This window comes from Aspergillus bombycis (assembly GCF_001792695.1).
Source record: "Aspergillus bombycis strain NRRL26010 chromosome Unknown contig00020, whole genome shotgun sequence".
In the NCBI taxonomy this organism is placed as follows: Eukaryota; Fungi; Ascomycota; class Eurotiomycetes; order Eurotiales; family Aspergillaceae; genus Aspergillus; species Aspergillus bombycis.
Genome location: NW_019170022.1, coordinates 78,523 through 100,406, shown reverse-complemented (window position 1 = coordinate 100,406; position 21,884 = coordinate 78,523). Strand labels below are relative to the sequence as shown.

At 50.5% G+C, this 21,884-nt stretch overlaps 8 protein-coding genes across 8 annotated transcripts; 3 read left to right on the top strand and 5 right to left on the bottom strand.

The window, feature by feature from the left end:
• Positions 1-1,272: 1,272 nt before the first annotated feature.
• ABOM_003249 (MFS transporter) lies at positions 1,273-3,308 on the top strand (the record flags this gene model as incomplete). The annotated part of the gene is made up of 9 exons (XM_022530379.1): positions 1,273-1,473; positions 1,548-1,640; positions 1,690-1,737; positions 1,787-1,980; positions 2,032-2,062; positions 2,112-2,161; positions 2,212-2,295; positions 2,349-2,534; positions 2,597-3,308. 9 exons carry the CDS (start codon positions 1,273-1,275, stop codon positions 3,306-3,308), a joined length of 1,599 nt encoding a protein of 532 aa, XP_022391547.1.
• Positions 3,309-3,642: 334 nt separating this feature from the next.
• ABOM_003248 (Yae1 family protein) lies at positions 3,643-4,299 on the top strand (the record flags this gene model as incomplete). Its single annotated transcript, XM_022530378.1, has 1 exon — positions 3,643-4,299. The coding sequence occupies one exon, from the start codon at positions 3,643-3,645 to the stop codon at positions 4,297-4,299; it is 657 nt and encodes a 218-aa protein (XP_022391545.1).
• A 2,090-nt stretch (positions 4,300-6,389) lies between these two features.
• On the bottom strand, positions 6,390-7,169 carry ABOM_003247 (uncharacterized protein; the record flags this gene model as incomplete). Its single annotated transcript, XM_022530377.1, has 1 exon — positions 6,390-7,169. One exon carries the CDS (start codon positions 7,167-7,169, stop codon positions 6,390-6,392), a length of 780 nt encoding a protein of 259 aa, XP_022391544.1.
• Positions 7,170-7,342: 173 nt separating this feature from the next.
• ABOM_003246 (uncharacterized protein) lies at positions 7,343-8,065 on the bottom strand (the record flags this gene model as incomplete). Its single annotated transcript, XM_022530376.1, has 1 exon — positions 7,343-8,065. The coding sequence occupies one exon, from the start codon at positions 8,063-8,065 to the stop codon at positions 7,343-7,345; it is 723 nt and encodes a 240-aa protein (XP_022391543.1).
• A 4,807-nt stretch (positions 8,066-12,872) lies between these two features.
• Positions 12,873-14,651, top strand: ABOM_003245 (uncharacterized protein; the record flags this gene model as incomplete). The annotated part of the gene is made up of 1 exon (XM_022530375.1): positions 12,873-14,651. The coding sequence occupies one exon, from the start codon at positions 12,873-12,875 to the stop codon at positions 14,649-14,651; it is 1,779 nt and encodes a 592-aa protein (XP_022391542.1).
• An 830-nt stretch (positions 14,652-15,481) lies between these two features.
• Positions 15,482-16,235, bottom strand: ABOM_003244 (uncharacterized protein; the record flags this gene model as incomplete). The annotated part of the gene is made up of 2 exons (XM_022530374.1): positions 15,482-16,066; positions 16,119-16,235. 2 exons carry the CDS (start codon positions 16,233-16,235, stop codon positions 15,482-15,484), a joined length of 702 nt encoding a protein of 233 aa, XP_022391541.1.
• A 2,039-nt stretch (positions 16,236-18,274) lies between these two features.
• Positions 18,275-18,667, bottom strand: ABOM_003243 (uncharacterized protein; the record flags this gene model as incomplete). Its single annotated transcript, XM_022530373.1, has 1 exon — positions 18,275-18,667. One exon carries the CDS (start codon positions 18,665-18,667, stop codon positions 18,275-18,277), a length of 393 nt encoding a protein of 130 aa, XP_022391485.1.
• Positions 18,668-19,521: 854 nt separating this feature from the next.
• Positions 19,522-21,175, bottom strand: ABOM_003242 (FAD-binding oxidoreductase; the record flags this gene model as incomplete). The annotated part of the gene is made up of 3 exons (XM_022530372.1): positions 19,522-19,661; positions 19,761-21,001; positions 21,054-21,175. 3 exons carry the CDS (start codon positions 21,173-21,175, stop codon positions 19,522-19,524), a joined length of 1,503 nt encoding a protein of 500 aa, XP_022391540.1.
• Positions 21,176-21,884: the final 709 nt, after the last annotated feature.

Below are 21,884 nucleotides of genomic sequence, written 5' to 3'. Positions count from 1 at the left end.
GCGCCGGGGACGGAGGGTGAGCTTTTTGTCAACTTGATTTTCGGTATTCTTGTATCCTGTAATTTGATTTTTATCCTTAATTTGACGTCTATTCTCTCTTTTCTGGCTTCTATGGTCTTGTTTGTGATGGAGAGGTGACTGAAGGTACTCCGTGTTTGAGGCAATGTACAAAGGAAGAGCCCAGTACAGAAAATTCTCCCACGCCACGACTAATACAGATATACTGCTCTGAGTCAGTGCAAAATGTCCCTTTGATTCATATGAAAATTCCTCTGAAAATATTTGTAACTCGTCGAACGTGTAGATGCCTCAGGCTACGCTTCCAGGCTCTGGATAGTCACGAGATGAGTGCTACCGTCGATGAGTTCATGAGACATGCAGTCAGGATTGCATGTTATTAACATCATATGCCGACATCATACTTATGTACACTGATTACATAGCTCCTACCATTCTACACAAGTGAGTACAGCTTCTAGGATGTTCTATACTGAATGCTAGTCTTTGACATTACGGCTACACCGTCGCGTTTCTTTTGTCTATTGCAAGACACAAACGGTAGCTACATCCGTCTAGTACGTCTGGTATTTCGATGAAACACCCTTCTTTCGTTGAGCGCTATTGGCTTGTGTTTATATAAAATAATGCCAAATCCTTTTCTGAGGTATGTCGTGAAAAGGTCATCATCACTATTGTTGAACCTGGCTCTCCAAAGTTTTCTCACCATACGCCGCGTATCCCACACGCTGAATGATGGCTAGTATAAACTAGGCAAGCCAAACGAGAGTCACAACTGGACATGTTAATCAATACCCTACCACAGCTCGGCTATTGCATTGAGATTTGTCCTGATCTATACTAATGAGGGGTTTAGCGATGTTCGTGAACTTTATGTTGATCGGATTGAACGTTGATTGACTGGAACCATGCCCATAATATCTCACGATACTTGGCCTTGATTTTAAATACGTATATGCGAGATAACACCTTGAAGATGTGTGTCTAGCCTCTGCAGAACGGTGCAAGTAAAGGCTATGATGATGTCTTGGCCAACGGATAAACCGCTTGGCTGTATGATACAATCCTTGGCCTATTGTTGCAATCATGTGCGGGAAGTATCTCGGAGCTGTTATCGCGAACTTATAAATGAAAGACCAATACTCATGGGCAGAATGATTAAACTCGAAGATCCTGAAGTCATTACCGGTATATCTGGGCTGGTGTATTGGACTAATAATCAATCTGCCATTGTTTCCGTTGTTGGTTAACACAATGGGGAAGGGCTTCTTCAGTCACGAGTCTGAAACTAAGAGTTCCGACGGGTTTCAAGGAACTCAGAACCATATTTTTGATGATTCAGATGCTGCTGAATATTGGGCCAATGTGTATGAGAAAGCACAATATGAGGGTCGTCATCGCTTTGATCCTTCCTTCACCTGGACTCCTGACGAGGAGAAGAAATTGATCCGAAAGGTTGGCTTACTTCACATCTGTTCTCTCATTGAAGGGTCTTCGTGTCGGATCGTACAGTGGTTAATATTATATAGGTGGATCTGCGGATTATGTTTTGGGCGTGGCTAATGTTCTGCTCCCTGGATCTAAACCGGAGAAATATCAACCGGGCAATCACAGATGACATGGTGAGTGAAGGTGTTCTTCATGGGTAGCCGGCTAGCTAACCAATACCAGCTCCCTGAACTAGGCATGAACACGAATGATTTTAACTATGGACAAACTGTATGCTTGCCCCTCACCAAGCGTTCCCAATAGTGGCTGACAATGGCAGATCTTCCTAGTATCCTTCCTCGCAGCAGAGCTCCCAAGTGGTCTGATCAGTAAGAAGGTTGGGCCAGATAGATGGATACCCTTTATTATTGTGTGCTGGTCGACCATCAGCGCTGCACAGGCTGCCCTTTCAAACAGGGCAGGCTACTTTGCCTGTCGAGCCCTTCTTGGGCTTCTGATGGGTGGCTTTATCCCGTAAGTCTATGAATGGGATTCGCTGAGTATCTATACTAACGTTCTCTATAGTGATATAGTACTATGGCTATCTTACTTCTATGTACGTACCGAGCTCGCCTTGGTGTTAAATAAATATTAACATGAAGTAGAAAGGACGAGAACTACCCATTCGTCTCAGTTGGTTCTGGACAGCGATCAGGTAAGCCATGGCTCCAACAACTGGACACAACCACGCTAACCCCCGAGCAGTACTTGCAATATTGTTGGATCCCTCCTTGCCGCAGGTATCTTGCAGATGCGTGGACTTCGAGGATGGAGTGGATGGCAATGGCTGTAAATGCACCTCTCTCTCTCCTTCGCTATATCTGGACTAACACCCGACGCAGGTTCCTCCTCGAAGGACTAGTTACCGCTATCATCGGAGTCCTATCCTGGGGCCTTATGCCTCCGGGTCCCTGCCAAACAAGAAGCTGGTTCCGAGGCAAGGATGGTTGGTTCAATGATCGCGAGGAACTCATCCTCGTGAACCGGCTTCTGCGCGACGACCCGTCCAAGGGCGACATGAATAACAGGTCCGTCTCCAAAGCTCCATTCAACCACTACCCATCTCTAACTCAGTCCTCCACCAAAACAGACAAGCAGTTGGCCCAATTGCACTCATCAAGTGCCTCAAAGACTTCGACCTCTGGCCCCTCTACCTCCTCGGCCTCCTCATCTACATCCCACCGCAACCGCACGCAAACTATCTCTCGTACATCCTCCGGCGACTAGGCTTTTCCACCTTCCAGGCCAACCTCCTCGCCATCCCCTCGCAATTCATGTTCGCTGTCAACCTCCTCGTCATCACTCGCATCTCAGACAAACTCAACGAGCGCGCCATGGTCGCCTCCACCTCCAACATCTGGATCCTTCCCTGCCTGATCGCCCTCGTCGCCCTCCCCGAATCAACCAGCACCTGGATCCGCTACGCCATCAGCACTGTCCTCCTCAGCTATCCATACTGCCACGCGATCCTCGTCGGCTGGAACGCGCGCATTAGCAACACCGTCCGCACGCGCGCCGTCGGCGCCGCGCTATACAATATGTGCGTGCAGGGGGGGAATATCATCGGGAGTAATATCTTTCGGGAAGATGATAGTCCGCTGTATCGACGGGGCAATAAGATTCTACTAGCGATTTGCTCGTTCAATGTCGTTTTGTTCTATGCAGTCAAGGCGTATTACGTTTGGAGGAACAGAACGAGGGAGAGGAAGTGGCAATCCATGTCGGAGGAGGAAAGGAGTGATTATTTACTTACGACGACGGACGAGGGGGTGAAGCGGTTGGACTTTCGGTTTGTTCACTGAGTGGGACTACTCCAGTCATTAAAAAAAGCGTTTCGAAGGTAGAGTAGGTAGAGTACGTGGGAACTATGGCATTGGTGTGCGCTGCATAAAATAAATTGTATGTATAGACGTGATCTGATCTGATCTGCGATAAGATAAGGCTGCCCCTCCATTGAATTCCGAACTCCATTTTTGGGTCTCCAATTTTTCCTTGCGACACACACCTCTCTACACCTCTCTACAACATCATAACATCCACTCATTACCACGCACACACACACTACGATCAACACACCACACTACATCCCTCTAAACACCTACCTACGTTAATACACAGACCACACAAACCGCAACGATGACCTCCCCCCCCACCAACAACAACAACAGCCTCGACGACATCTTCGGCTCCTCCCCACCCCACGACGACGCACCAACCCGCACAACCACCACCACATCGCAGTCCGAACCCTCCGAACTGCCCTCCCTGCGCCGCCAACATGTAACAGCCGGCTATCGCGACGGCGTCTCGGCCTCGAAAACCGAACACGTCCAATCCGGCTTCGACGCGGGCTTCCCCGTCGGCGCCCAGCTGGGCATGCGCGCGGGGACAATCCTCGGCATTCTTGAGGGCGTGATCCGCGGGTACGAAAGTCGGGCCTCGTCGGCGGTGATCAAGAAGCCTGGGGCTGTGCGCGGTGGTAGTGGTGGTGGTGGTGGCGCGTCATCTTCTTCCGCGGAGAGCGAGGAGGCGGTGAAAAGCAGGATGGAGAAGAGGGAAAAGGTTCTCAAGCTCTATCAGGCTGCCATCCGGGAATTGGATGTGCAGACTGTATTCGCCGGTCTAGATGGGACCACTGAGGAATTGAAACCGGAGGAGCGACTGCGGGGCCTCGGGGACAAGGCCATTTCGACCTGGGAGGAGAAAGTGAAAGTCGCGCATTGGGAGGAGACCATGGACGCGCTTGAGATGAAAGATGCGAAGCCACAAGAGGACAAACAGGAACAAAGCTGAGCCCGGTGCACGGGCTTTACAGACCTACCTACAGCTACCTCTTACTTCCCCTGTGTGCTTCTCTGGCCGCCGGCCAGAATCCCCCATTTCTTGGCGGATTTGTCTCACCTGCCGAGTTCTTCTGGACCCTCCCTCCCCTTGCCGGTGGGAAAGGGAATTTTTGAATTCACTTCCCCTGGCCCGGTCCGCGGATGAGTTCGCTCCCCGTCGAGTTCTGCTGCAGGGTCTTTTGTTCCTGCGCCTGCGCGTGCCGCACGTCGGTTTCAGGACCTTGCGGCCTGGCGGTGGAGAGCTGAGGCTGCTGCAAGGATTCGGGATGTCCGCTGCTGCGGATGCCGGGCCGGGTTCCTGAATACTACTTGGTTTACGTGCAGCTGCATCCATCCTATCGTGGTGGTGGTGGTGATCGTGCGATCGGGCGATCGTGGTGGATGATGTTTGGGGGGTGTGGTTTCTGCCAGCTAGGGGATTGTCGGTGTGGATTTCAGGGAAGATCTATGTTGGGGGGGTTTTTTTTGGCCTTTTATTCCAAGATGATTCATGTCAGGCACAAGGTGAATCGGACGTGTGCCACCTTGTATGCCATTCATTCATGACTATGGGTTAAAGAAAGATAGGAACTGGTATGAATTACTACAGCAGAGGAAACACCTCATCAGTCTGAAACTAAATGATCTGGTCACTGTCCATCTCACGCGACGGTGCACTTGAACATAAAAACTGCAGGCCGATCAGTGACATCCATGTATATCAAAGCATTCTCCGGTGCGTACAAGAATTACTAATGCCTACAATCACACACATTCAAGTACATCCTCAAGTATTCAAACATACCCTATACTATACACGACCGTACAATACACAGTACCCTCTATCCCGACTCACCAGCGAATATACGATACCGAGAGAATTTGCATCAATCAACAATATCCTCAACGAACGCGAATGTAACATCGCAAGCATGAACAAACGTAACGTAGGATAAGCACACGACAAGATACCAGATTCTCCAAAACACAGCCCGTAAGGTTCATCTGGACCTGTTTCAGTTCATATCCCGAACGCAGGATTCTTGTGCCACTGCCAAAAGGACTCCATTCCCCGGTATAACGCAATCATGCTACACGAAACCCCGTTACCCCAGCAAAGCCGAAGGGACACGGTTGGCCACAGGAGAGCAGCGAGGATAGACTTCAGTCAGCCACTGGGACCAGACCAGGGTAGTCGGGGAATGCGAGGTCGCCCGAGGCCTTGGTCTGGACTCCCGAGCCGGCTATGATCGGAGCTAAGGGATATAGGGTTGGGGGGAAAATGCTGTCGGGTGCGCCACACGCAAGGGGGGAATCAAAACAGAGGAGAGCTGGCGGAAAGTACGAGCTTTTACCCCACATTGTAGATCGCGATCTACGCGTAGGTAGTGTGTTACTGGAAGCCATTGGAAAGTGGTTGAGAGCTCATTGGAAGTGGATTGTGTCAGGTGGCTTGCGCCTTGTCCTAGACTTTCATCTGGCTGTTTTCTAATTGTTGTTTGGGATGAGAAAAGAAACACAGTGTGTCGGTTGACGAGCGGATGGAAAAGAGTGATAGCCATCATCAACGTTTGACCATAGGAAATTTTCAGAGAGTGTGCGCGGTTTGATAGAGAGAATGACTGGAAAAATCACGAAGGAAAGATCACAGAGAGTGAGCGAGTCAATCAAGGAAATGAAAGAGAGGAGCCGAAAGCTCAAGAGCGGGAATCCAAATCCCGTAGCCTCATCATCGTACTACATTAAATCATTCATCGCAGCGGTACCATTAGTAGAAAATAGCTGCGGTCTCATGCTCAACGTGTCGAGCTCATAAATCATCGAAAGGCACCATGGCACAATGTGATCGGGCGTTCTTCGTCACCGACTCCCATCCGCGGGAGTCCGTAAAGCAGCTTCATAAGACATTATTTAAGGAACAGAACAAGCGAAGTTATCGTCATCGTCCGTAGGGTGGACGCGAAAGCGTTCCTGTAGACACCAACGCCTTCCAAGCTTTTCCCCGCGGTTTTCAAGCACAGAGAATATTTATCGATGTAAAAAAGAAAAAAACAAAGACGGTTACATGGCCTTGCGTGGCCTAGGAGGTGGCATATCCCCATGACACCCGAGCACGCGTAGCGACTCCCAAATACGTTTGTAGAGAGGCTGTCGTAAAGGTGACAAACTCTGGATGGCTTTGTCCGATCGCTCTTCGCGGCACAACGTCCGTATCTTATCGCCTTCACTGGATAGGGACGAATGGGGCGAATTGGACCGTGGCTTACGCCTCGATTTGGCCTGCATCGCGGCTGCTGTCGATCGATCGATGTCAAAGTTTGGACGCTCTACTTTGCTGTTGCGACGGGAGCGAGGCGTCCGTGGAGGCACGAGGGATGTGGTCGATGGGGCGACGATACGCACCGTTTGGGGTGCCGATGGGAACTTATCGGGAGCAAAACGAGATTTCCCAGCTGACCTGACCGGGGGTGGGCAACGATCTTCTAGCGGCTTGTCAGGCGTCGTAGGGCATTTCTCTAGGGCTTGAGGGCTGTTGTTGGAGTTCTGTAACTTGGGGGCGGACTTGGCCACCCTTAGATGTACGCGACTGCGGACCTTCTTCAATGTATCGATAGGCTTCCTCGACCGCGACTTCGGATCCACGTCTTCGCTATCCGAGTCTGACTCCCACACTGATTGCTCACATACCACTTCGGATGTGGATGTGGACGGCCGATCCCGACCAAATGGGGCTGGCCTATCCATAGAAGGCGAATTGGGACCTGGACTAGGAACAGGACTTGGACAGTCATTGGCCGGGATGAACATGGTTTCGTCAAAGCGGGTTGTGTGAGGCTCCATTGTGACGGGATTGATGCGGCAAGGAGGAGAGATCATACATGCCTCTATGGGAGGTTTCCCAATGGCTGTTTGGGCTCTTCTGTTTGCTAAAGTGTTTGCATTGCGCGCAACAGCAGGCAGAGATGGTAGAGGCTTTCCACGGTAGGAGTCCAGAGCGTCCGGCTGAGGCATGACTAAAGTATCAGACGACGCGTTGGACGGCGCAGTCCGCAGGCTGGCTTCCCGAGGGGGTGTAGATGGTTGGGTGGCTCCGCCGTATGAGGACGGCTCCGGGGCGTCAAGGGATAGAAGAGTTTCGGGTTTCCAGATGGTGTATCTTTATGGGAATGACGGGCAGATTGCTCGCCCAGTCTGACTGTGTCGTCCGGGTATAGGGGAGTGGAGTAGTTCGAGGAGAAGGAACTGCTTGGGGTCAAGTCTGGAGTAGCCTCTGTTTGCACTGATCCAAACGATCCTTGGCTATAGTGGCTGGAATGACCCCAAGGCTGTGGTGAAATCTGTTGAAGAGCTTGTTGATGCTCAAGTTCGACCACCGAGAGTGTTGACCGATTGATATTAGTACGAGACCTTGCAGTCTCCCCACGAACCGGAGCAGGGAAAGGAAGCTCTTGTCCAGGATTCACGGTGGATAGCATATAATACTGATTAGCTTCTTCACTGAATCTAACATCGCGAGCACCAGACCGGTGAGCTCGCCGGGCTCCGTACTCCAGAGAGCGCTCGAGGTAGAATGGGTTCGTTTCGTCTGTTGCCACAGGATCTCTCGGTGGATAGAATGATGAAGCCCGTTTCCTCTGCGGCAATGGTGGGGGCAAGCAAAAGCTCGTCTGGGAGCTATTGCGACCACGGTGGAAAGCGTTCAATTCCCCGGGAAGCGGATGGTATGCGGTAGCCATGGGGTGATATTGCAACAAGCACGGAGCTGTTTAGTGTATGCTCAAGGATATAGAGCGTTCATCGGAAGCAAATACAGACGCTGAATACCTATTAGCATCCAACGATAGGGAGCGCCTCTGGGTAACCAGGGTATACAAAATGGCAAGGGCGAAGGGGTTATGTTTATACATATCACAATGGATCCTCTTTCAGGTCTGGAGCCCACCCGATGGATTGGTGGCTAGGCCGGGGAGAGGAGCCGCCGCATGCCAATGCACAATGGTGTAAACAAAGCTCAATCACCCGAAAGCACGGACGCCAAAAGCCTATCGGACCTTACATGGTCCCCTTCCCTAGGGATAGCGCTTGCAGCAAGGCGCGGGCAATCGAGACTGGAGCAAGGGAGACACCCGGATCCCGATCCGCAACCTAGACTCGCAGGGTGTAAAAGAGAGCCATAGACCAACCACTGTTATGGCCAATGTTCCCCGTTCGTGTTGTGAATTCAATTCTCAACTAGGGTCACGGCCGTCAGGCACCCATTCTCCTGTACGTCATTGGATTGGCACATTGGCAACGAAACAACCAGTGTATCACGGTTGCGGAAAGTGCAAGCAGTGCGCTGGCTAGATTCTAAACTGGAGTGATCCCCGTCACGCTCCTTTCCTTTCCTACGTAGGTCTCCATCGATATAATTAGTACCTGCATAGCTGTAGGGAGCCGGGATTAACTCGGCGTAAGAGAAATTTCGCCACTCGCCAGTCATCGACGTCAAAATAACTTGCAATGGATAGGGCGTTTCATCCACATACATCGCAAACCTACTCTAACTAGGAGACGTTGTGCGGTATTTGGGGCCCAGTCCCAGCTACCTGGTAATTGAAGGCCGACCCTCCTGCAAATGTGAGTGATCACTCCCGCTTGGACAAAAGTTCGACCGCGGAGGTCTTCCAGGATCTTCCACTAAAGCTGTATCAGGTTGTAGTGGCTGTCGATCATGTCGATCCGTCAACAGTATGCTTGGCAATAAGGTTAGGACTGTCCAATCGTTAGCATAGTCAATGAAATATGATTCTATAGTGCACTATCGAGAACGCCATCGCAGGTCAGGAAGGAAGCTTAAATGGCGGCGAAATGAAGCCACGCCGTCACAGTACCTCCCATGCTGCTCTGATCCCATTTTCCTCGTTTTGCAAAATCCACCAAAGAGTACAGCAAAGAGTGTTTTGGTCCGCATTCCAGCAGGTCGTGCCGGTTGCTATGACACACTGTTGACCATTCTTCGAGCTCTCCAAATGGACGGTCACCAAGTTGAGAGGTGACTTCTATTGCAACATCCGACTGTTGACTCCACCCTCGCAGCTTGTTGGTATACGAGTGGCTGATTTTCAGAGCCAACGTTTCTACAGGTTATTCTCCGAAGAGGTTGGCTTCATGCATTGGCACATCGTTTCGCAAATCCTTGCTGGCCAGTATAGCCATGACCCAAGCCTCTATGCCCACTGATGCTCTGTCATGCGCTGCCCATTTTCTCCTCATCGTTTCCTTTTCTTGTTGCCCCCCTTCTCTCTGTCTCCCTAGCTCTCTTTGGCCTCCTGCATTTTTCCCTTAAACCCTTTCGTACATCAGGGTTGAGTGCAGCCGGCAACGCCGTCGTTTGGTTCCGGGAAATCACCAGAGTATGTAAGCTAAAGTATATTCGCGTACTAGTGATGCTTATATATGGGTCCATTTATTACTTATAAGCGTGTATTTCGAATTTAACACCCTCAGCAAGCTAACCAAGCTGGCGATCGCGTGCATTGACTTTCTATATTAGGCCAGAGGCATGGTTGATTCAACTCGTATTGCTCATAGAGCCGGATCCTTCTGACCTGTCAATTCGCTGGGGTCTGCCCCCGTGCGACGAGTAGTTTTTTTCCGGATCCACGCAAAATGCTGGATCTTGTTGCATTTGAAAGCCTTTGGCTAGTGTGTGGTGGGATGGGGAAGGACAGGTGTCTAGACCATGACGCGCATACCAATCATGCAAAAGGCGCCTTGAGTTCTACGGACACGGGCGCACACTGACGGGTCCAATAAATTGCGCTCTATGCTCCCAATGCTCATGTTCTGTACCTACATATGTATACGCATGCATATCGAGTATGCAAGTGGTTATGAGCGGCGACAGTCAGGTTCCAGTCTTCCGTGCAGATCATGGGTAATAAGTACCAAAACTTAATAAACCGTTCGAGCCTCGTCTGCATCGTCAACCAAGAATTCTTCACGGGGAAGGCCGGGCTTGCAGCAGCACGCTGCCGGCCACAAAACTTACACCTGCCTCGAACTTTGAAGCCGTTCGACATCACTTCATGAAGGCCAGGGTCGCTGCCTGCGAATCATCTACTTCTACATGCCGATATATAGACCCAATCTGCCGATTTTCTCGGGTTAGAACATATGCCAGCCTTGATTTTTTGAACGTCGGTGACCACACTGAGCTGCAGAGAGCGACAACAAGTAATAAAAGCAATCTCGGCTGGGATGTGCATAGAAGTACCCAGGTGGGTGGTTCAGGATCTGCAAGGTACGTCGATAGATATGAAACCGGGCAGGTGGACGGGATTCCTTCCAGTCAATCAGGGCCGGATGATGTTCTGTAGGGCTGTCCTTACTGACTGTCGGTTCTCGTCAGATCCACTAAGAGTTACATCCCATTTGTCTCAACTTTCGATCGCCAAAATCGAATATTGTCAAGAGAACCAGGTTGAAAATTGACGGTTGACGATACGGCCCGATCAGGAAAGCGATCAGCATCCCTTGAATTTTCATTTTGGTTGATTTTGAAATGGACGTATCATGCACGAGAAGGGAAGGGCACGGGGAAGGGGCAAGGAGAACAAGAAAATTAATCTTCTGTTCTTCTTCTCCTTTCGATCATCATTTCCCGAGATTGTCAATATATCCTTGTGCGACCAAAAGAAGTCCACTAAATGAAGGGCCTCCTAACACCAAGTGGTGAGCAGGCCGAATCGTTGAAGTCAAATTGCTAATGAGACTTATTCCCATGGATAAATGGACCGTGTCTGTGCTTCTGTTCAGACGAACCAGATCGGGGGACCAGAGTGGAGAAGATCCGTTGGTTCGTTTCATCCTCCAATCCACCTCAGGTGAACTTCTTTAGTCCAGGGGTTGGGAGCGATCTGATTCGACTAATCTGCGGTCCTGTCTTTACTCCAGAGTTCCTCTCCAAACTTCGACTTCTATGGGCCAAAGTCGGTCGCATTGACTGTCAGCGAGAACTCGAGGCATCCATGAGGCATCATAACGATATGAAACCCATCTAGCTGAGACGCACTGCCAGCACATCAGATAGTGAACCCCGAGCCTGGAACCATGGTCTTCTATCGAAAAGTAATATCAACTCCGACGCAATCCAAAATGAGATAGACCAACAGCAGAGTCTACAATGGGAATATTGTCCTTTCAAGTGCGCCCCATTGTGAAATCACGCGGCGAAGGAGAGGTGTAATTTGGCGGGTTGATACCAGTCAGGATAGGGATGATTAAGGAAAAGCGAGGGTCATTTATAAAACCCCGTTCTGCGACAAAGCAGAAAACGGCTGGATGAATCACTTTCCATCATGAGGAAAAGTTGTTGTTACCAGTAGTACTACTAGGAGTAGTGGTGGATATGATGGGGGCCCGTGACTTTGGCTGACTACACATTTTCCCGTGACCCCCTCCCTACACTAACTCTACATTTCCTCCACTCTTCCCTTAGTTTTTTCTATTAATATTTCTTGCGCTGTGTACAACTGTCATTCCCCACGCAACACACCGATTGGACTATTTCGCCTTGTGTCGGCAGCCATTGAGCTCTGCTCTATGACTGCTACGAGCTTCGTCCGGTGCTCGTGGCGGTCTGAGAGCGAGCTTTAAAGGTAACAAAAGCCAATTGATTTGATTCCCAGCCATCGCAATTCTTCACATCCCCGTCGCCTTCTTATTCGACCAGCCACTTGCCTTGCACACCTGCCCACTTTTAGCCCTGCCTTGCCCTCGGAATTGCTCCCTTTTTTTCCAGTCCCTAAAAGAATATCCACATTCCAACGTGCTTACTCGTGTACGTACTTACATCTATCTTACTCTTCAGAGGCCGGTTTGACTTGTGCGCTGGGCCCCCAAGACCTCGGAGAACGTGAATTCTTGGTTGATAGCCCTCCCACGTCATCGGAATTGTCCACCGACTCGTAGACGGCCCGAGTGCCAATTCTCACGTTGTCGCATTTCCCTTCATCCCATTCACATCCATATCCAGCGGTGTCTCCCCACACCCACGGCGCGTTTGACGAGACCTACGAGATTCACGACCCCTCCACGTTTACGACAGATTTACCGCAACGCCAGCAGCCGACTGCTTCCAATCCTGCCTCTGATCCTCTCCGCCGATACCCATCACCGCGCCCTCTGAGTAGTCAAGGAAGTACCCGTTCGTTACGGAGAACGTCCCGCTCAATTCGTCAACGGCCGGGATCAGTATATGCTTCAGGTCGCCCATCCCAGATAGAGCAAACCATTCCCGTACTGGTCCAACCTGTGTCGGACCGTAATAGTGGAGTTGCTGCACTTCGTCCTGCGCTTTCCGAGGCCCAGACAGGGGGAGACGACGACGACGCTGACTCGCTGACTGACGATCATCCTCGAGCATCAGGCGAGTCATACTGGCCTCGCAGGTCTACTCGGGTTTCCCCACATACAGCGTCTGCCATTCTTTGGGCGCTAGAAGAAGCGATTCGAAAACCCCTCCCTTTTACACCGGATTGGGAAGAAGTGAATGCGCCCATGTCTGACTTGGGAAGCGCGGCTGGTTCGATTGGCCTCGCAGGCACAGGGCGTACACAAAATGGCGCTTCACGTGCAGCCCATGGCCCTGTCCCCGTTAACACACACCCCCCAAGTGGGGTCCGGACACCGACCGATATCATGAGACAGCGCCGGGACCGAGAAGCTCGCAAAAAAGCGGAACAGGAAGCCAGAGATAGGGAACAGGAAGAGGCCGAGCACAGACGGCAAGAGTCACAAGAAAGGACTCAGGATCCAGCCCAGCCCTATGCTGCTGGCGTTGCGGGTAATCGACCTTCCCAGCGGAGAGCAGGGCCCAGTGCTCCCGCGGGGTCTGACATTCAGCCGGAATCGCGTACGACGCAGCAGCCTCCGGGAATTCCAGCGGCGGCTCAACGACCAGATTCCCAGGCGCACGGCCAGGCTCCGGTTCCACACGCCCACCCCAGACAACCCGGGCCCTCGGCACAGCACAATCCTCAGCCGCCACCAACGGGCTCGACTGGCTTCCAAAAGCAACCAGCACAAGCTCCAAATCAGCCTGGTACTTCCCAAGCGCAGCAGCCACCACGACGTGTCGGTTTTCCTCATGCGTTTGAACGGTGGGAAACGTTATCCTCCCATTGGGAAGGCCTAACTGGCTACTGGATTCGAAAGTTGGAGCAGAACAGTGAGGCTTTAGAACGCGACCCCATTAGCCAACAGATGGCCCGTCAGGTGACCGATCTTTCCGCTGCTGGTGCCAACCTTTTTCACGCCGTTGTGGAATTGCAGCGTCTGCGGGCATCGTCCGAGCGAAAGTTCCAGCGGTGGTTCTTTGACACCCGTGCAGAGCAAGAGCGCGCCAAAGAACTCCAGGCCGATTTGGAGCGACAAGTCAGGACTGAGAAACAATCGCGGACAGAAGCAATGGCCGCATTGCAGAAGGCCGAAAGCGACAAGGGTCGCGTGGAGTCGCTGCTCAAGGAAATGCGCCGAGAACTTCAAATATCCAAGGAAGAAGCCCGTCGTGCGTGGGAGGAACTTGGTCGCCGTGAGCAAGAGGAAAGGGATCGAACGAACTCCCTCCGCAACGGAGAGCCCACCTTAGTTGGGGGAGTGCAGGTGGTGCCGATGATTCAGGGCCTCCCTTCTCGGTCAAGCACCGCGAACCATCCATCAGGTGGCCCAGGAAAGTCATCCGAAGGTCATTACTATGAAGAGGCGCCCGGGTCACCTACCGAGACCGATCCATTCACGGAGGGGCAGCGTCCTTATCAGGAATCTGACAGCCAACGCTATGCTCCCCGACCACCCAACACGTCAGCAGCTGCAGAATCCTCAGGACAGTATGCAGGAAATTACTATGAACACGATGGCGAGTACACTGGCCGACCAACCTCTGAAAACGACAATCGCTCCTATGATCCGAGCGCAGCTAGCAGTGAGCCTGGCGATGATGAATATGGCGGGTATCGTCGTACTCAGCCTCAACAAGGGCCTTCCATCGTTTACCCACGTCCTATGTCCGAGGAAAGCGATGACTATGAGCGGGGATCCATGGATGATGAAGGGGGCTATGTGCCTAGCACTTTGCCGCCGACAACCTCAGCACCTTTTAGCCAGGGCTCTGTAGATTACAGTGGCTCTGGATGGGGAAACACTTGGGACTCCGTGACCCCTCGTCATCGCCATCCGACCCGGCTCAGCGATGTTATGGAAGAGGAAGAACCTCGAACTACGCCTAGCCGTGCAAGCCGTGCCAGCCGTGCCAGCCAAGCCAGCAGAAGTGTACACTAGACCAGTTCTGCACAGGGTTTCCTAGCAGTCAGTACATACAGAATTGCTGGTTGACAAAAAGCCGTTTATCCCTTGACCTATTTTTTTTTCTTTTGCTGCATACCTCGTTACTCTCCGTCTCCGTATCAGAAGACCAGTGTTATACACCTGTCATGGACTTTTTTTTTTTTTTTTTTTGCCTGTCCTTTTCCATTGCATTTCCTTTCCATTTCCTATTTTCCCTGGTTCCTGTTTTCCTTATATCCGTCGTTGATTACCCTGTTCGGCATTATTTCATCATTCGGTAGCAGCATTTGTTTTCGCGAGACCAGGGTGTCATACGATGATATCCAAGTGCTTTGCTAGGAAGCTTTTATTCGGAGCACATTCGCCCAGGACTCTAAGCGAAGAGCTGGATTAATTACTGTAATTTTACGCTTCATGAGCTCGGTTTCACCCCATGGATATACGTTTGTGTCATGTCATTAGAGAATGGTCCATAGAAAGACATACTGTTATTGCGACTTCCACTCGATTTTTTCTTCTTTTTTCTACGTCTCGCCTGCCGATTTCGTAGCCGTGTGATTATCTCTTACAGTTGCAAGGTACTGTTTGTTGGATACATATATATATCTGTACCCGGCAGCGCGCGATAGGATAATATACTATGTTAACAGCACTCCCATCCCGACGAACTAAAAAATATATAGATTCTTTGAGCTGTAGATTGACAACAGTTGAATTAGTTAGACAAGCGTGGTGCACCTTCTTCATGGGGTGTATATTACATTCAGGTTAACTTGTAATTGTATGCATATATTTCTGTCATAGCATTTCCCACCGCGATCCCTTCAATGCCGCATCACTGACACAAAGATATACTGGGCAAAAACTTCTACTGGACGAAAGATGAATGGCATAAGCGGACTCACAAGACCATTTCTGAATTCACGAACCATTATTTCCTCCTCATCCAGAAAGTCCTTTTGCCTGTCGGTGAGTTGCTTTTTGTTGTAAGTTTCCGCACGGTCAACGTCAACCCAGACAACTCTGTCTGGGTCGTCGTTGATAACCATAATGTTCCTTGGCTTCGGGTCTCGATGTCGTACTGAGGCTTCATGAATCTCCCGAACACCTCTAACAAGAGCCTCGAGCCTTTTCTCAGTACAGTTCTGCAAGTTGGGCATGTCCAGGTTTGGAATGTACGCCAGAAAGATTGCACTTGGGAGAGATTGGTCCTCAATAAATGCCTTTCGGAAAGGCTGGCATTGCCTTGGGTCGAACTTTTCTAGAGTCCCCAAGAACTGGGGCCACAATTCCACGATCGCATAGCCCTTGCTCCTTAAGTCGATGATATGCTGTAGACTCAGGTACGTGGATATCCAGCTCACGACCCTTCGGTTCGTAAACCCGTCGAGGACCCCCGGTCCATGGCGCTGTGAATAAGCCAAGTTACAGAGATCATACATGACTGGCTATCCAACTTACCACCTTCATAATGCAAGTCTGGCTCCGGAGAAGAACAAGAAAGACGACAGAATAGTCGGACGAGCAAAGCTGCTGCTTGAACATAATCTCTAAAGCGTCGACGTTTTCAAAAGCCATTCCATGCATCACTCTCCTGCCCTCAAGCAAACTTCCTCAACGCGTTGTCTAGGTTGTGCGCGGCGAGAGGTATACAGAGCCTTTGATATGGTCTGCAAGGAAAGGAGTCGGATTTGTCCCATTGCATTTGATGTAACTCTGCAATAGAGATAGCGATCTTTGTATATACCCTGTCCCTACTTGTCACGTTATCGGTGCAAAGCACGCGTTTCTAGAGGGGTTGAAGACACTGCATGATATCTACAATGTTGATAATGCCGAGTATTTTGATCATGTCGGTGGTCATATTATCCCAAGGAATCCGAGAACGCTGCGGGAACTGGGCGATGTGATCCGGAATATGATTCGAGAGAGCTTGGACTGTGAGTGATATGTTTGGCTTGCTGTATTTAGTCCTCGATCATGTTTCAGTATAGAAGCTTCCATTTGCAATTCTTGTATATGGTCCACCGGTAGAGGTCTAATCTCAACTTTCACCGTTCTGGCTATGTATACCAGAGACATTCCTGAGGACTCACAGGAGCTCCTATACAACCCATCCCTATCGCAAACTACTCCGTACTACACCTGAATGACCGGGAAGGTGTCCCGAGCAAATGACAAACGTCATTCAACGGCACAGGTATGTCGATCACTCACATTAAGCAACCCTACGACAGGAAGGGCAACCCGTCATGGAATTGAACTTGAGACAATCCCAGAATTCCAAGTCTTCGCAAGTCTTCCATTTCTTGATCCCTAGATCTACCACACCACAGAGACCACTTAAGGTTACGCACGAACCCAAGGGCATGGCAGGAAGACTGAAGGAAGGTTCTGTTCGACGTTTACCCGTCATTCTAAGATAACCACAACGTCAAACCATAACCTAATTCCGCTGGGAGCGAATACTCGAGCAGTGGGTGAATTTCCCAGGATTTGAAGTAACGCAAGGTCGTGTACTAAGTAGCTAATCTACGCAAGGGGCGATTTAAGGTCCCCTTCCTCCCCACCAACGTAGGGCTCTGACTCGTCACGTTGATCAACATGTTTACCTTTGGCGGCAGCGTCAATTTGCCTTGGGAGATGTTAGTTCTGTAGAGGTTTTGCGTGATAATTAAGGAACTTCAACATTTGAAGGCGAAGGTATCGAGAACTACAGAAACTGGTCTCTTGACAGAAATGAACGATGGTCAATTGGGGGAAATTAGACAGCCAGGTCTCCTTCCTCGCTCAGACGAATTGAATTCCGTTTACCCTCAGTTTTTGCCTTCCTACGTATTTTCCCTGCCATCCAACCCAGCCCCCTCCAATGGCAACCTGCCATGGAACGAACATGTTCCCCCCTTACATACCCTGGAACATGGCACGGGCAAGGAAACGTTGGGATGAAGGGGAGGGCGGACGCAAGGAGCGAGAGTCGAGAGTCGAGACGGAAGTATCCGTCTAAGATTACTTAATGGGGTTACATCCCAGCCCTTGTGGCCAAACACAGACCAAATGAAAAGTTGACACCGAGGAAAACTCCGGAGATGGGAAAGAAGGAATCTAACTTTTCCGTATGGTAGCGGTCACATTACCAGGGAACTGTGGTTCACGCGTCGACGGTCCGCCGGTTACGGTGGCCTGCACGGCGAGCTTATTGGGGTTATACTATGGTCTAGGCACGTCTAGGCCTGTCTGGAGATCTAGATAACGAACTGCATTTCTTCTGCAGAGAGGTTTTTGTAGTAGATGGCGTTTGGGGAGGAATATGGGGGAGGTGTTTGTCCCGTTGGATGGTGGTTATAGCCCGTGTGGATACCCGGCCCTGCGATGACTATAATGTTTTGGAGGATATGGATAGGTTTGTTGTGGTAACGTTGTAATCCACATAGAATAAATACATTAAGTAGGTATATTGAAGGTTATAAACGATCGACAATATATCGGTATATCCGAGATGTGGTATCTAGTCCTTCATGGTACCCAACGCCTTGCTAGAAATATATAACTCCATCATCAAATCCAAACACCCGCTGCCCAAGAACGCCCGACAATGCGTGTTCTTGTGAAGCACATCATGTCAATGTCTGTAATCCCCGCTTCAGAAGTCGAACTTGATCAAACGAGCTGCAGTATTCCTGGAGGGAGTTGAGCGCGTCCTTATCCAGCCCCTTGTAGCTACCCCACTGGCTATTGCTAGACGCGCTCGCTGGTCTTCGGGGTGAGTCCCGGTGTGACCGCGTTGAGGTCTCGCGAGGAGACTTGTGCGTCGTGTCGAACTCAGTCGCAGGAGGTAGAATTAATGGATGGTCATGGTGCGACATCGGTACCGGGAGGGTCTTTTCTGGTGGGGAGCTTGCAGTGGATTCTGAGTCATGTATGGCTATGGGGTGGTAGTTCTTGGAGTAGGTTATGTTGTTCAGGGTGTGGAGGTTGTTGGTTAGAGTATTGCCGAGCAGGGAAGACATGGCGTTTTGAGCAGCGTGAAGCAAAAAGAAAATATGTGGTGTCTAAGGCTTCAAAGCACTTGAAGAGATTAAGTGTTATTATACAAGGTGTGTATTAGGAGAATATATGTAAAGTACAAGGCAATGGAATGTGAAATTTGTCCTACATGAACGCCCTTATATAACATTTTTCAAGCCATAGAGGACATTGCATCTCGTAGACGCCACGGTGGCGGTCGAATGAGATACATTGCCTCGACCCCTTCAGTCCCGGTTGAATGGGAAGTCATGGATCGTATAGCCGAGCTCCAGGATGTAGGTGTCATATTCTAGTTCCACGGAACAGAATGCAGGGTGCGATGTGGGAATCCCGTCTAGGCCACATGGGGGACAGGCCACTGACAGCTGTATTTCTTGATCGACTCTGCGTGGCCCTGGATGCCGTCCAATAAGGGGTATGTTTTACTGTCAACCTTTCTCTGGTGAAATACAAGCTTGAGAGACACCTTCCAAGACGGGTATGAGTTACCAGATGGACAAAACTTCTCTGTCTGTAGCTTGGAACATTCTTTCGAAGGAAATCACTTCCAGGCCTGCAATAGGGTTCATGACACAGTCAGATTCTGGACCCCGGAAGCGAAGTCAAATTCCCCAGATGTCACACAATTGGCCAATCATACAGTCATGGGCCAAAACTTGGGACGTCCCGTATTTGGTTGTTGGCGCCGTGTTCTACCGAACCAAAGATTGGACTATGCACTAATTGACAACGGCCCGGAAAAGGGCCCGTTATCAAACGTGAGATTGATGTTACAGTGATCAACAGATTGGAAAATGGATTCGAATTGTTAGGGGTGTTTACTGTCGCAAACTGATTACACTGAGTGTGGTTCGTTCTTTAGATGGAGGAGGTCGTGCCACTTTCTGAACACATTATTGGGATCGAAGGTTCTCTTCAGCTGCTGCAACCGCTCCAAGTTCTCGCCGAAGAGCCTTGCAGCGCTGACATTGTGCCCTATTCAATGTCAATCACTGGGTTGTGTCGTTGGGCGTCAACATGAGTGACGGCACCAGGAGCACTTAGAGACCATGGTTAACTCTTGGTGGGACTTACCAGCATAGTTGGCATATGCGGCCACCCGATTTTCGCCCTCCTCATGGGATTTGAAATTGGCGATCTTGGAGATGATGCCTTGCTGCTCTGTCAACATCTTCTGATCAAGATCTGGATCCTGCCAGCAGAAGACCGAGCCAACATTGTAGTACGGGCTTCGATTAATGCAGGCTGTAGCATCCAATGGCACTTCAAGGATGTGAGTATATGGCAGCAGCTCAAACATGAGCACACTATTTCCCACCCGCCTCCAGCTTCTCATTACCCGGTCGAATTGGCTGTATACGTCGTACACAAAGTCGGTGTCAAGTGGCAGAGAGATGTTGGTCCCGTTGATGTTTTTGCGGCCCTCTGGAGACGGTTCTACATTAGCCACCGCATTGAGTTTCGTATAAGACATCATATCGGTTTGCCCCACTACAGGCTCGGCTGATAGAAGGGGTTCGAAAAAACTTTCTGCCTCTTCACGGGTGCCATTGTAGAAAGGAATGACCAGTATAGCCGTCTCCGTCATAAACGGGGGCGCCGTGAACCCAAACAGGAGGCCGCTGTTCTCATCCATGCGACGGTGAAATTCATTGGCGAAATCCACAATCGCCGGTAGCTTGTCTGGTGCAAAGTAAAGAGCGCCCCCGAATACGTGGTGTTTCAGATCATACGCACGAAAGACAAGCTCAGTCACCACACCGAAGGCTTGTCCGGCACCTCGCACCGCCCAGAAAAGCTCCGGGGAAGTAGTTTCCGACGCTTCGACGATGGACCCATCTGCGAGTACCATCCTGACACTCAGCAGGCTGTCCATGATCAAACCGTATTTTCCTGTCAGCCATCCGTATCCTCCCCCCAGTGTCGACCCCGCGACGCCAGCATGACTTGAAGTCGCACCTACAACCACTAGATCGTAGGGAGCCGTGGAACTGTTGACATCCTGCCAGATAGCACCACCTTGTACACAAACTGTCTTGGAAGCGGGGTCTGTGAGGACTTTCCGCATCTGGGACAGACTGATGACAATGCCACCATGAGATGCCGAGGACCCAGTGGTGGAATGTCCCCCGGCTTCGACCGCGAAAGAGATACGATGCTTTCGGGCGAACTCAACCACTTCAGAGACTTCGGATGTGGATGTGACTTTGACTACTGCGCCCTGTGGTACCGTTAGAGGCATGTTCCGTGGATACTGAGCAACGGCTTTGTAGGGAGTATTCAGGGGGGACAGAGCATTATTTGTTGTGAGGTCTCTGCCATGCCCCGGTCAGACTCAAAGTTATACGCACAGCTTCTTTCTCGCACGTATCACTCCATCGCTTAATGCTCTCAGCATACTCGTCAGAGCCGGCGCATATCACCCGCGCCCGGGTGCCTTCCAGCTGTTGCTGGAGCTCAAGTATATGGGCGTAGGACAGAAATGGCATCTCGTACTAATTCCAGGATATGTCAGTTCACAGTTCAAGCCAAAGCCATGTGGCGGAATGCGCCTTGAGTACTAGTATTCTTCGACCGGTATTCTGATCAGTTTCTAATCAAACGGGAAGTTCGTCTGACGAGACTTGATGTCGTTCCGATGGAAGTTGGTGACATCGCAATTACAAATATTGGCCGGGTCCCTAATATTTATACCACTCTTCGCTGCTCTAAAAGGTCATATGATATTCATGGTTTCTGTATCGCGAATGTAGTCGATCACTGGTACCTTCCTCGATCCTAGTCCAAAGGAAGACCAGATTCCACGTTCTTTTCTGGAGCAGCGACGAGAAGGTTTAAACCATCGAAAGTCACGTTACATATGCAGCCAGAGGGCGATCCTTGCGAATCCATCCGTTGGGCGATCGTTTCAATCCTCCCACAGCGATCCGTGCTCAGATCACACACCGCACACTAAACATCGCCGGAGGACTTTTCCTCTATGGCAAGATAATGTAGCACAGGCTCTTCCAAGACACACACGGCTTAACGCGGTTGGGAGTGAACACCTCCAACTGGATGGGGAGGGCTTACGGCCTGGTTCCATGGTTGAGGAGCCTCGCTTTTCCAATGACACAACATCTCCGGAGGTTAGCTGACCATCCGTTATAAAACAGCTGATTCTTTGAGACAATTCCCTTCTGGTCTAATTATAGAGGA